A 12,450-nucleotide genomic window follows, 5' to 3' on the forward strand; every position below is an offset into this window, starting at 1 on the left:
TTTGTTTTGTTTTTCAAAACTGTTTGCTTATTCTAGGTCCTTTGCATTTCCTTGCAAAGCTTGTTGGTGGGGTGGGGAGGGGAAGGGAAGGGAGGGGAGGGGAGGGGAGGGGAGGGGAGGGGAGGGGAGGGGAGGGGAGGGGAGGGGAGGGGAAGAAAAGTATGCTAGGATTTTTATTGGGATTGCATTAATGTTATAAATCAATTTGGGGAAACTGACATCTAACAGTGAGTCCTCTATTCCACAAACATGCTGTATCTCTCCATTTACTTAGGTCTTTTATTTCTCTTGGTAATGTTTTACAGTTTTGAGTAAACAGGTCTATATTTATTTTGTTAAAATACATCCCTCAAGTATTTCATTATTTTGCTACTGTAAATGGAATTGCTTCTGTTAACTTGCAGTCATTCCTCAGTAATATAAAGAAATTATACTGACCTTGTATCTTCTGACTTTGCTAAACTCACTTATTAGTTCTAGGGGCTTTCCCATAGATTAGGATTTTCTATATATGCAATAATGTTGCTTCCAAATAAAGACAGTTTCACTTACTATTTTTCAATATGGATGTCTTTTCTTTTTCCTGCCTTACTCCATTGGCTTGGACCTCTAATAGAATGTTGCACAACAGTGAATACAAACATCTTTGTTCTTAATCTCAGAGAGAAAGCATGCAGTTTCTCATCATTAAATATGATGCAAATTGTTAAGTTTTTGATAGATTTCTTTAATCAAATTAAGGAAATACCCTTTTATTCCTAGTCTGCTGAATGAGTGCCAAAACTTTTCTACACTTAAGATGATATGATTTTTCTGTTTCTTCTACTACATGGTGAGTTACATCAATTAGTTTTCCAATTTTAACCTGCATCGCATTCCTGGGACAAATCCCACTTGATCATGATGTATTCTTTTTATGTATCAATAAATTTAGTTCGGTGCTATTTTATTAAAGATTTTTGAGTAGTCTATTTTCACAAAGGATATTGGTCTGTAGTTTTCTTATTGTTTCTTTGCCTGACTTTGGTATCATGGTGATGCTGAACTCATGAAATGAGCTGTAAACTGCTACTTCATCCACTATTTTTTTAAAAGTTTCTGGAAAACTGGCATCACTATTTCCTCAAGTATTTCAGCTTCTGGTTTCGTTGCTTTTGTTTGTCCATTTTCTATTTTATTTATTTCTAATTTTACCTTTATTGTTTCCTTCCACTTACTTTGGGTTGAATTTGCTCTTTATTTTCCTAACTTCTTAAGGTAAATGCTTACATAACTGATTTCAGACCCTTCTGATTTTTCTAATTTAAAGTTTTAAGCTTCTTTCTCAACATGCATTGGCTGTATGTCACAAATTTTTATATATTCTGCTCTCATTATCATACAGTTCAAAATACTTTCTAATATCCCTTATGATTTTTGTTGTTGACCCAGAGGTACTTTAGAAATGTATCATTTAGGGGCGCCTGGGTGGCTCAGTCAGTCGGTTGAGCATCCGACTTCGGCTCAGGTCATGATATCTCACAGCTCGTGAGTTCAAGCCCCGCGTCGGGCTGTGCTGACAGCTCAGAGCCTGGAGCCTGCTTCGGATTCTGTGTCTCCCTCTCTCTCTGCCCCTAATCCACTCGCATTCTGTCTCTGTCTCTCTCAAAAAATAAACATTAAAAAAAAAAAGAAAAAAGAAAGAAATGTATCAATTAGTTTCTAATTTGGGGTTTTTAAAATATATTTTTGTTACTGACTTCTAATTTAATTCTACCAGTCAAAAAATATATATGTAAATTTTCACCCTTTAGTTATGTACTGAAACTTGTTTTCGTGTTACTTTAGTGTCTGGGCATTGTGGACTGATGGGCAATGATGAAATAAGGAGATGCAATCATTTCAAGATTTAGGAAAAATAAGATCAATAAAATCCCATAATGCATGTTAGATTTATAAAGGAATCACATGGTAATTGCAAGAGAGAATAAGTTTTATTCACTTTTTAAAATGCATAAATTTTCTATTTGTCCTTTAGAAAATTTCTAAGAAAGAATATAAGTCATAAAATAACCATCTTTATGAATCAAAACTGCTCAAAAGAGATGCTCAAAAACTGAACCGGGTCCAATGGACTCTGATGAAGTACTGAGGATTAAATAAAACATATATAAAATATTTCCTCCTCCAGTATTTGACCACATATTGCTTCAAATTACTCTTCCAATATTCTTTCTCATCTCCTACAATTTCTATCAAACAGCAAACAAAAAAATATTTGGCAAATCTTAAATTTTAAGGGCTGAAAAGGACCTTTGAAATAATCTATTACAACTTTCATTTGATTGCTTGAAGAGAGCTGTGCCTGAGAAAGTTAAATAATTTGGCTGATCCTAAACTTTCATCTTTTCATTTAACATTTATTTTATTTGTACTTTGCACAAAAAAAGACAAAAGATTAATGATAACAGCCAAACTACATTTAGTAAGGCTTATCAGAAAGTAAATGCAAGAACAGCAAGCTATGCCTAGATATAACCTGAATATTATCTAACCCACCACTGGGAAAATGACACATGTTCAATCACCCAAACTGGTTAAACTTCTCAAACTATGGACAGACACAAGAAAGGTGAACAACCTTTCTCTTAATGACAGTTCATGAAGGGCTGATTGTGTATGTGCTAGTCACAACATTAGCACTAGGAATACAAATAAAAAGTCAGTCTTCAGCTGTGGTGAAGGAGACGGAAAAGATATCTGTATTGTTAACTCTCACCACTTCCATGTTCTTGTTAAAAGTCATTTTCTCAATCAGCTTACCTTGCTTATTACTCTTTTGAAAATGGCAATGCATACTGAATCCACTTTATCCTACTGCATATTTTTCTACAGCATTTATAATTATCTAACATTCTATATAATTCTATATTTATGTATTTGTTTACTGTCATTCTCCCATAAGGCTGTAAGTTCCTCAGGGGCAAAGATTTTTGTTCAGTTTCCTGATGTATTCCAAATACATCAGAATAGTGACTAGCAAATAAAAGGCAAGTAAATAATCAGCAAGTGCTAAGTGAGACAAGTGAGCTAAATCTCAGGCTGATCATCATCAGATGCGGCAGGAGGAAAAGGGAATAAAAAACAATTTTAGGCAGAGGAAAAGAGTGGAAATAGCATTTTTAACCTGGCATTCATGAACTCCGCAAGGGTCTATGCACAGGATTCAGGAACATTATGAAATTGGGTAAGGAGAAAATGCTGAAAATTCAGCATGTCCTTCCATTACAAATGTAAGGAACAAATGACAAATCGATTTGATTCCTGTCACGTTAATAGTTTTTGTCTCAAAAGGTCAGTCATTACTACTCATTATTCATTTCCACTTTTGTTATTTAATAGGCTACCACACTCAAAAATACTACTACTACTATGCTGCCACATTCAATTTTGTTATTTAGTGTTACTAAAGCAGCATGTAGATTACTGAATCATGAATTTGTTATAATATTTTTATAACAATTTTAATATAACTGTTTATCTTTTGCATCCTGATTATTCTGGCTTAAGTAAAATATTATTCTGGGGAGCGCGGGTGGCTCAGTTGGTTGAGAGTCTGACTCTTGATTTCGACTCAGGTCATAATCCCAAGGCTGTGAGCCTTGTGTCGGACTCCGCACTGAGCATGGAGCCTGTTTGGGATTCTGTCTCTCTCCCCTCTGCCTGTAATCCCCAACTCATGCAAAATAAAAAATAAAAATGAAGTTAAATTAAATTAAATTTAATTTAAATTTAAATATTATTCCAAGAGGGGTTCCCAGGCTTCAACAGAACTGCCAAATTCTGGTGCTAAAGTCTCACACAGATCTATGAGACAATAATAAATTAAATAGGACTAGGTTTTAAAAAAAAAAAAAAAAAAAAAAAAAAGGCAAGAAAGGAGTCCAGATAGCTAAAGAGAATTTTTTTCTTTTTTTAGTTTTTCTTTTGCTTTACATGAATGCTGTTTATTTCCTTCAATATTTTAGGTGGCATGCTGATTCTAAGTTTTTTTGTAATTATTAATTCATAAATCCTGAAAATTCATTAAAAATGTATTATTGATACTAACAATCCAAAATTCAAAGTCTTAAGAACCTTTACGGTACTTATTTTTAACTTCTCTATAAGCTATCACAACTAGGAAAAGTTGTGCTAATACACAATTCATAATCACTTTTTCATGTAGCAAAAAGCTTTACACAGTGAAGACTGGCCAACAACTCTCAAGAAATCTTTATCTCTGAACCTAATATACTGTATGAAATTATCTTTATAAGTGATTTCCTCCCTAGACCAGAAGTCTTAATGGCAGTGATCTCTTAGTCATCCTTGTATCTCCAGAGCCAAGCTTAATAACTAGCATAAGTTATAATTTAATAAATGATTACCAAGCTTAACTCCAATAAATGTCTTATTTGAAGATACACTAAAATTATTAAAATAGTTAAAATATTCAGAACTTCCAGAGGTTCATGGGACTATAGATACTGCTGCTCTACTTGTTTTTATACATACCCAGTATTTTATTCAAGTTAAAAGGAATAAAGGATGTAAAAATATATTGTGCTCATGGACTGGAAGATTTAATATTGTTAAGATGGCAATACACCCCAAATTGATCTCTAATTCAATGCAATTCCTATCAAAATCACAGTTTATTTGTAGAAATTAACAAGCTGACCCTAAAATAAATATGTATTTGACCTAGAATAGTCAAAACAATCTTGAAAACGAAGAAAAAGTTGGAAGATTCACATCTCCTAATTTTAAAAGTATGAAATTATAGTAATCCGAATTAAGAGTCTAGAAATAAACCTGTATATTTACAGCCAAAGGATTTTTCCACAGAATACTGAGATAAAACAATGGGGAAAGAATAGTCTTTTCAACAAATGGTGCTGGGAAAACTGGATATCCACATGCAAAAGTATGAAACTGGGCCTCTTCACAGCATACAAAAAATTTACCCAAAATGGATCAGGGACCTAAATGTAAGAACTGAAAGTATATAACTCTTAAAAAAGAAATATAAATCCTCATTACCTGGGATTAGTCAATGACTTTTTAGATATGACACGAAAAGCACAACAACCAAAGAAAAATAGATAAATTTATCAAAATTTAAAGTCTGTGTTTTATCAATAGACACTATCAAGACAGTGAAAACACACCTGCACAATGGAAGGAAACCTGCAACAAACATATGATACCGGACTTGTACCTAAAATAGATAAAGGACACTTAAAACTCACTAATCAAAAGACAACCTGATTAAAAAATGGCCAAAGGATCTGAATAGACACTTCTCCAAAAGAAATATATGAATGGCCAATACACACATGAAAAAATGAACCTCATCATTTACCGTTAGAGCAATGCAATCAAACCCATAAGAGAATGAGATACCACTTCAAACCCACTGGGATGGCTGTAATCAAAAAGGCATAATCAAAAGGGTTGGCAAGGGTATGAAAAAACTGGAAGCCTCATAACTGTGAAAATGTAAAATGGCATATAGTTCCTACAGAAAAGTATGGCAGTTCCTCAAAAGATTAAACATATGACCCAGCAATCCCATTTCTAGAAAAATGAAAACATTATGTTCATACAAAAGCTTGTACAAAAATGATCATAGCAGCATTTTTCATAATAACCAAAGTAGAAACAACCCAAATGTCCATCAACTGATGAACAGATAAATAATTGTGATATGTTCATACATATCACAGAGTATGATTTAGGCACAAAAAAGGGATGAAATACTGCTACATGCTTCAATATAGATGACCCTGAAAATCTTACGCTAAATGAAAGAAGCCAGACACAAAAGGCCACATACAATGAGTCTATTCACATAAAATGTCCAAACTGGCAAATCCATAGAGATGGAGAGTAAAGGCAGAATGAAGGATGACTACTAATGACTACTGAAGGGTTTCTTTTTGGGGTGATAAAATAAAAACGTCCTGAAATTAGACAGTGGTGATGGTCCCACAACTTTGCAAATATACTAAAAACCACTGAATCATATGCCTTTAAACGCTAAATCTTATAGCATGTGAATTAGATCTCAATAAAAAATATTTAAGAAAAAATAAGAATCAAGAGCTCTAATCTAATAAAGTGATATGCTTAACGGTCAAAAGTCACTTTTCACAAAACCAAGTCAGTAGTATTGCCCAGAGAGAACTCAAATCTCTTGATTTCTTTGGACCATGTGAGTCTTTGATACAAGTTCTAACTAGTCATTAATGTCAGAGAAAGTCAAGCAGTTCATCTACTTGAAGAACTCCAAAGATTCTCTCAAACTCGTATTAGTAAACTAATGTTGAGAAATGAAATAAATTGTCTTGACGCTGCCTTACTGATCAAGAGTAAAAGAAGAAATAAAGTGACAACTTCTAAACACCTAAAAACCATCCTTAATTTAAAATACCAAGAGAATTAATGCATAATTAGAAAAGTTTCCTTAAGAAACATACAACAGCCACTTCTTGGTTAACTAGGAAAAGATAAATATCATTCTTGTGATAAATGTTTATTAAACAGCCACTATGTACAGATAAAATGCTAGGTGCTATGGGGGTATGAAGATGTCAAGTACAAAGACCCAATCCCCAAACCTTATCAACAAAAAACTCACAACAGAGTATAACAGATAAAAATACAGATAGCTACCATCGTTCAAGAACTATAATAGTGGTATGCTCAAAGAGCTATGGTAATAAAAAGAAGAGAGGTGAAAATAAACAGAAAGGAAGAAAAGTTGTTACAGGGAGAATAAAGAGTTTTACCCACTGTTCAGAGTAATGTGGACATTTCAGTTGGCCACCAAAGGATGAAGAAGATGGAAAGAAAGACTATTTTAAACACAATGAAGATAGGAAAATACCTTCAGAAATAAAAAGATATAAAACTGCATCATAAATGGAAGAAAAATAATGCAGTATAGCCTGAATATAACTTTAGGGGCATGAAGCGGGGGGCTGGAGTTGAAAATATGACAATAGAGACATGTTTGTGGTTTTACTTGCATATCATAGCTAAAGGTAGCATTGCAGAAGATAGAGCAGAGGGAAACAGATTAGAGGAAGGAGACCAGTTGGAAGTAACACAGTAATATAACTTATCATTAAAATAACTTTATTTCTTAAAATTCTCATTTCTTGTAATAACTTTGTTTTAAACATAAAAACCCAGGATCCAGGGGCACCTGAGTCCCAGTGACTCAGTTGGTTAAGCGTCCAGCTCTTGATTTTGGCTTGGGTCATGACCCCAGGGTTGTGGGATCAAGACCCATGTTGGGCTCCATTCTGAGTGTGGAGCCTACCTGGGACTCTCTCTGTCCCTCTCCCCAACTTGTGTGCATGCTCACTCGATCTCTCTCTCTCTCTCTCTCAAAAACACAAAACAAAACAACTCTTTAAAAACCCAGGATCTGAAAACATCAAAGATGTAAGAAATCAGATGTAAGAATAAACTAGGTTCATGAGCTTCCTAAACCCTGTACAGATCAGGGCAGTACTACATATCTTCTTACTATAAAAATGAAAAAAAAAAAAAAAAAACAACCAAAAAAACAAAAAACACAATGAAGCAGAAGCTCCTGGGCATGTCTCAGGTCCAGGAACTGGCTGGGACAAACAAAAAAGCCCTAACGTCCCAGCATCAAAGCATTTGATTAAACTAATTTCACCAATTATCTGTGAACATACCCAAAAAGACCAATGGAAATTCTAGATTTAAAAATCCAGTAACCGGAATAAAAAGTTCACCAGACAGGTTTAACAGGACAAAGTGAAAGAGAAATCCTGAAGATAGATCAGTAAAAGTGATCTAATATGAGGAATAAAAAGAAAAAAAGAACAAGTGAAAATAAAGCCTCAGTGACCTATGAAACGATGTCAGTCATTTCTGGGGAGGGGCAGAGAAAAGAAAGGAGTTGAGAGAATCCCAAACAGACTCTGCACTATCTGTGCAGAGCCCCATGTGGGGCTCAAACTTATGAAACATGAGATCATGACCTGAGCCGAAATTAAGAGTCAGATGCTTAAAAGACTGAGCCACCCAGGTGCCCCAAACAGTCTATATTTTATTTTACTTTATTTTAAGTCTGTATTTTAACTGGACTAGAAGAAAAGAAAACAGGGCCCTAATTTTTTGAAAAAACTAATGACCCAAATATCCCAAATTTAGATGAAAACCTCTCTTTGTAGATCCTAGAAGACAAGCAAATCCCATGCAGAATAAATACAAAGAAAATTACACTGGGGCACAAACTCCTTCAATCTAAAAATAGAGAAAAATCTTGGAAACCACAAAAGACAGAGAGGGGAGAGCAAGGGGGCACATTACCACAGCCCCCCTTATCTACAGGAAATACATTCTAAGACCTCCACAGCGGATGTCTGAAACTGGATAGCATCAAACCCTATTCATACTATGTTTTTTCCTATACGCACATACCGATGATAAAGCTTAATTTAAAAATTAGGCACAATAAAAAATAAAAATAATAATCAGGTACCATAAAAGATTAACAACAATAATAAAGTAGAACAATTATAACATACTATAATAAAAGTTATATGAATGTGGTCTCTCTCTCAACATATCTTATTGTGCCATACTCACCCTTCTTCCTGCGATGATGTGAGATGATAAAATGCCTATATGATGAGATGAAGTGAGGTGAATGACGTAAGTATTGTGACACAGCATGAGGCTACCACTGACCTTCTGACGATACGTCAGAAGGAGGATCATCTGCTTCAGGAACACAGCTGACCACGGGTAACTGAAACTGCTGAAAGCAAATCCATGGATAAGATGGGTCTACTACAGGTACAGGGGAATAAAAATACAAATGACACCTGACTTTTCACCAGAAATAAGGGAGGCTAAGTACAACAGAACATCTGAAAGGTGGGGGAAACCCTGCAAACTGAAGATTCCACATCCAGAAAAAGGATTCAGAGGATGAAATAAAGACCTTTTCAGATAAATAAGAGCCAACAAAATGTGTTTTCTGCAGACGTGCACTATAAAAAATGCCCAAGGATGGTATTAGGCTAAAGGGGAAAGAGATCAGCTTGAAACTTGGATTTACAGAAAAGAACATCAGAGAAGGTAAATAATTAGGAAAATATTTTCTGCAACATGATTTCCTTAAAACACAGCTATCTAAAGCAAATAAAACAATCCTAAGGTGAGACTTGTGTCGTAAGTAAAAGTATAAGCTATGACAGCACAAAGAAAGAAAAAGATAAATAAATAGAACTGTACTGTTCTAAGGTTATTGGATTTGTCAAGTGGGTGGGAAAAGGTAAGCAGTAAACGTTATGAAGTATGAAATATGAAGTGAAAGGTGGTATATTACCTCTAGACTTTGGTAAGTTAGTATTACACATTTAGCTCTAGCATGACTAACAAAAAAATAAAAAGAGCACAGTTAAGTCAATAAAGGAGATAAAAGAGAGTACTTTAAACTAGTTGATTAATCCCAAAGGTTGCAGAAATGAAGCAACAAAGAAACAAAAGAAAAACAAATTGCAACCATATGAATAATCATATTAAATATGGACTAAGCACCCCAACTAGAAGGCAGAGATTGTTAGACTGGATTTAAAAGGCAAGAGCCAATAACTACATGCTGTTTATAAGAGACATACTTTAAATACAAAAGCATGTATAGGCCAACAGCAAAATACTAGAAAATATATACCGTAAAGCTACATAAGAAAACTGTAGTGGTTATATTAGGATAAGAAAAAGTAAGCTTCAAAACAAAGAGTATTTTAAGAACATTTCATAAAGATAAAAGACAAATCAACAGGAAGATTAAACACATTAATTTCAAATGAGTTACAGACCTAAAAGTTAACTCTAAAACCATAAAATCTGGGGTGCCTGGCTGGCTCAGTCGGTAGAGCAGGCAAATCTTGATCTCAGAGTCCTGAGTTCAAGTCCCACGCTGGGCATAGAGATTACTTTATAAAATTTAAAAAATTAAAATTAAAAAAATGTAAGATCTACAGAAGAAAATAGAGGATAATATTATGGCCTTGGCTGATTTCCTCAACGCAAAACTCACTAATCATTAAATTAAAAATTGGTAAATTAGACTTCATCAAAAGCCAAAATGTCTACTCGTTTTAAGACACTATTATAAAAACAAAGGCAAACCAGTCTGAAAAAATATTTACAAAATTTAAATCTAAGAAAAAAACGTATCCAGAATACATTAAAAAACAACAAAACCCTCCTACAGCTCAGTAATAATGACAACCAAATTTTAAAAAGAAAAAAAAAGGGCAAAAGACTTTAAAGGAAACTTGAGAAGAGAGAATATACAAATGACCTGTAGGCACATGGAAAGATGCTCAACATAAAAAATTCAAAATAAAACCATAACAAGATACCACCTCATACCCCCCAACATGGCTAAACTAAAGAGATAGCTGACACCACCTGTTGACCAGGATGTGGAGCATCTGAAATTCTCATGCACTGCTATTGGGAATTTAAAATACACAACTACTACAGAAAAGGATTTGGCAGTTTCTTATGAAGTTACTCTTCCACCTGCCCTTTGACACAGAAATACTGTATTATTCTAGAGAAATGAAGGCACATGTCCACAGAAAACTTGTACAAGAATTTCTTAGTAGCCTGTTCTTAATAGTCCCAAAATGAAAACTACCCAAATGTCCATCAACAGATCCATGAATAAATGGAATACTACTTAGCAATAATAAACAAAAACTGACATATGCAATAGCATCACAGACATTACTGAAAGAAGTCAGACATAAACAGAAAATACAGTTGCCCTGAGAACATGCTTTGGGGCATGTTCATCAAAATTTAACTTTTGACTCTCCCATACCTTAACTAATAGCCTACTGTTGACCAGAAGAAGGCTTACTGATAACATAAACAGTTAATTAACACATTTTGTGTTATATGTATTATACTCTGTATTCTTACAATAGAGTAAACTAGAGGAAAACAATGTTTAAAACAAATGTAAGAAAAACAAAATACACTTAAAGTACTTTATTTCTTGAAAAATTCCATGTATAAGTGGATCTGCGTTTTCAAGGATCAACTGTATACTGAATGATTTCATCTACGCGAAGTTCCATTATGTGACACTTACAAAAACTAATCTTCTATGGAAAACTCTACCATGGGCTTAAAGATCACCATCTAAAACTGGGGTTTATTGTAAAGATTGAGATAATACCTATAAGTAACTCCCTCATCTGTAAAGTAGTATACAGATGTAGAATTGTTATTAATTCATGTCAACAATTCTGGTACAGCAGGTTAATGTCCTCCTGAGGGAGAAAACTGCAATGTCTTAGTGTGCAAAATCCCAAAGATCACAAACTAGAATTGTACAGCTTTGAACACATCTTCCAAAAACAATCAACTGCCAACTTCAAGATATCCCACATGGGGTACCTGGCTGGCTCACTTGGAAAAGCGTGCAACTCTTGATCTCAGGGTTGTGAGTTTGAGTCCCAAGTTAGGTGTAGAGATCACTTAAAAAAAATCTTCTTGGGGTGCCTGGGTGGCTCAGTAGGTTGGGCGCTTGAACCCTGTGTCGAGTTCCGTGTTGACAGCTCAGAGCCTGGAACCTGCTTCGGATTCTGTGTCTCCCTCTCCCTCTGCCCCTCCCCCGCTCATGCTCTGTCTCTCTCTCTCTCTCTGTGTCTCTCTCTCAGAAATATGTAAACATTAAAACAATTTTTTTAATAAAATATTTTTTAATGCCATTATCTGATTAAATATAAACATAAGAAGTTACTATTTATTTCATACTCCTGGGGAAAACAGTCCCTATCATAAGTTGCTAACCATTCCAAATGGCTAAATCTGTGAATTTTATGTTTTAACGAACCCTACTGCCAAGTATACATGGTTCGCTGGTAAAGTGAATCATCACAGACTATTCTCTGCTCATCCTCATCTCTCAATGCACATCATCAAGAGCCTCAGACACAATACTGGATGCTTTTTGTCCCTGACTTCTTTGGCTTTATACTTCATATTTTGTCTCAATGTTTTATTTCTCTCCCAGTTTAGATTTGCAAATCAGTTTAAAAGGTTTGTTTTGTTTTGTTTTGTTTACCTTCCAACATCTTAGGATGCTGGTAACTGCCTGGTAACTGCCCATAGTTCCATGGTACAGCAGTTGCATGTACCATACAGAGTGAACATACTTCCCAGTTTGTCTTGGTTTATACCTGTTTCCTAAGCATAATTACGAATAGTGCCCCCTTTCATTCTTAGCAGTCTCTAGTTTGGACCAGAAGTTAAACAGTCATTCTACTCAGACCACAAAAACAGACTATAAGCAGTCGAATACACAGGAGGCACTCAAAGGCAGGTAGCGTGGCTAAATGAATATATGGACAAAAA

General features: G+C 34.7%; 1 protein-coding gene and 1 long non-coding RNA gene across 7 annotated transcripts in view; one reads left to right on the top strand and one right to left on the bottom strand.

Moving 5' to 3' along the window:
* Positions 1 to 12,450, bottom strand: part of FOXJ3 (forkhead box J3) — a 147,140-nt gene that overhangs the window by 63,961 nt on the left and 70,729 nt on the right. Inside the window, exon 1 of one of the 3 annotated variants that reach the window (XM_042950256.1) lies at positions 8,656 to 8,867. The exons of the other annotated variants lie outside the window; for them this stretch is intronic. Within the exon in view, the coding sequence (XP_042806190.1) occupies positions 8,656 to 8,787 (132 nt within the window). The 5' untranslated portion in view covers positions 8,788 to 8,867. Of the gene's footprint in view, positions 1 to 8,655; positions 8,868 to 12,450 lie in introns of those variants that run through there. 3 annotated transcript variants of the gene reach the window in all.
* LOC122226687 overlaps positions 8,785 to 12,450 on the top strand; it is a 44,304-nt gene continuing 40,638 nt past the window's right edge. For all 4 annotated transcript variants that reach the window (XR_006205719.1, XR_006205720.1, XR_006205718.1 and 1 more), the window contains exon 1: positions 8,785 to 9,150. This is a non-coding gene — a long non-coding RNA (uncharacterized LOC122226687). The remainder of the gene's footprint in view (positions 9,151 to 12,450) is intronic.

This window comes from Panthera leo, chromosome C1, assembly GCF_018350215.1.
Source record: "Panthera leo isolate Ple1 chromosome C1, P.leo_Ple1_pat1.1, whole genome shotgun sequence".
Lineage (NCBI taxonomy): Eukaryota > Metazoa > Chordata > Mammalia > Carnivora > Felidae > Panthera > Panthera leo.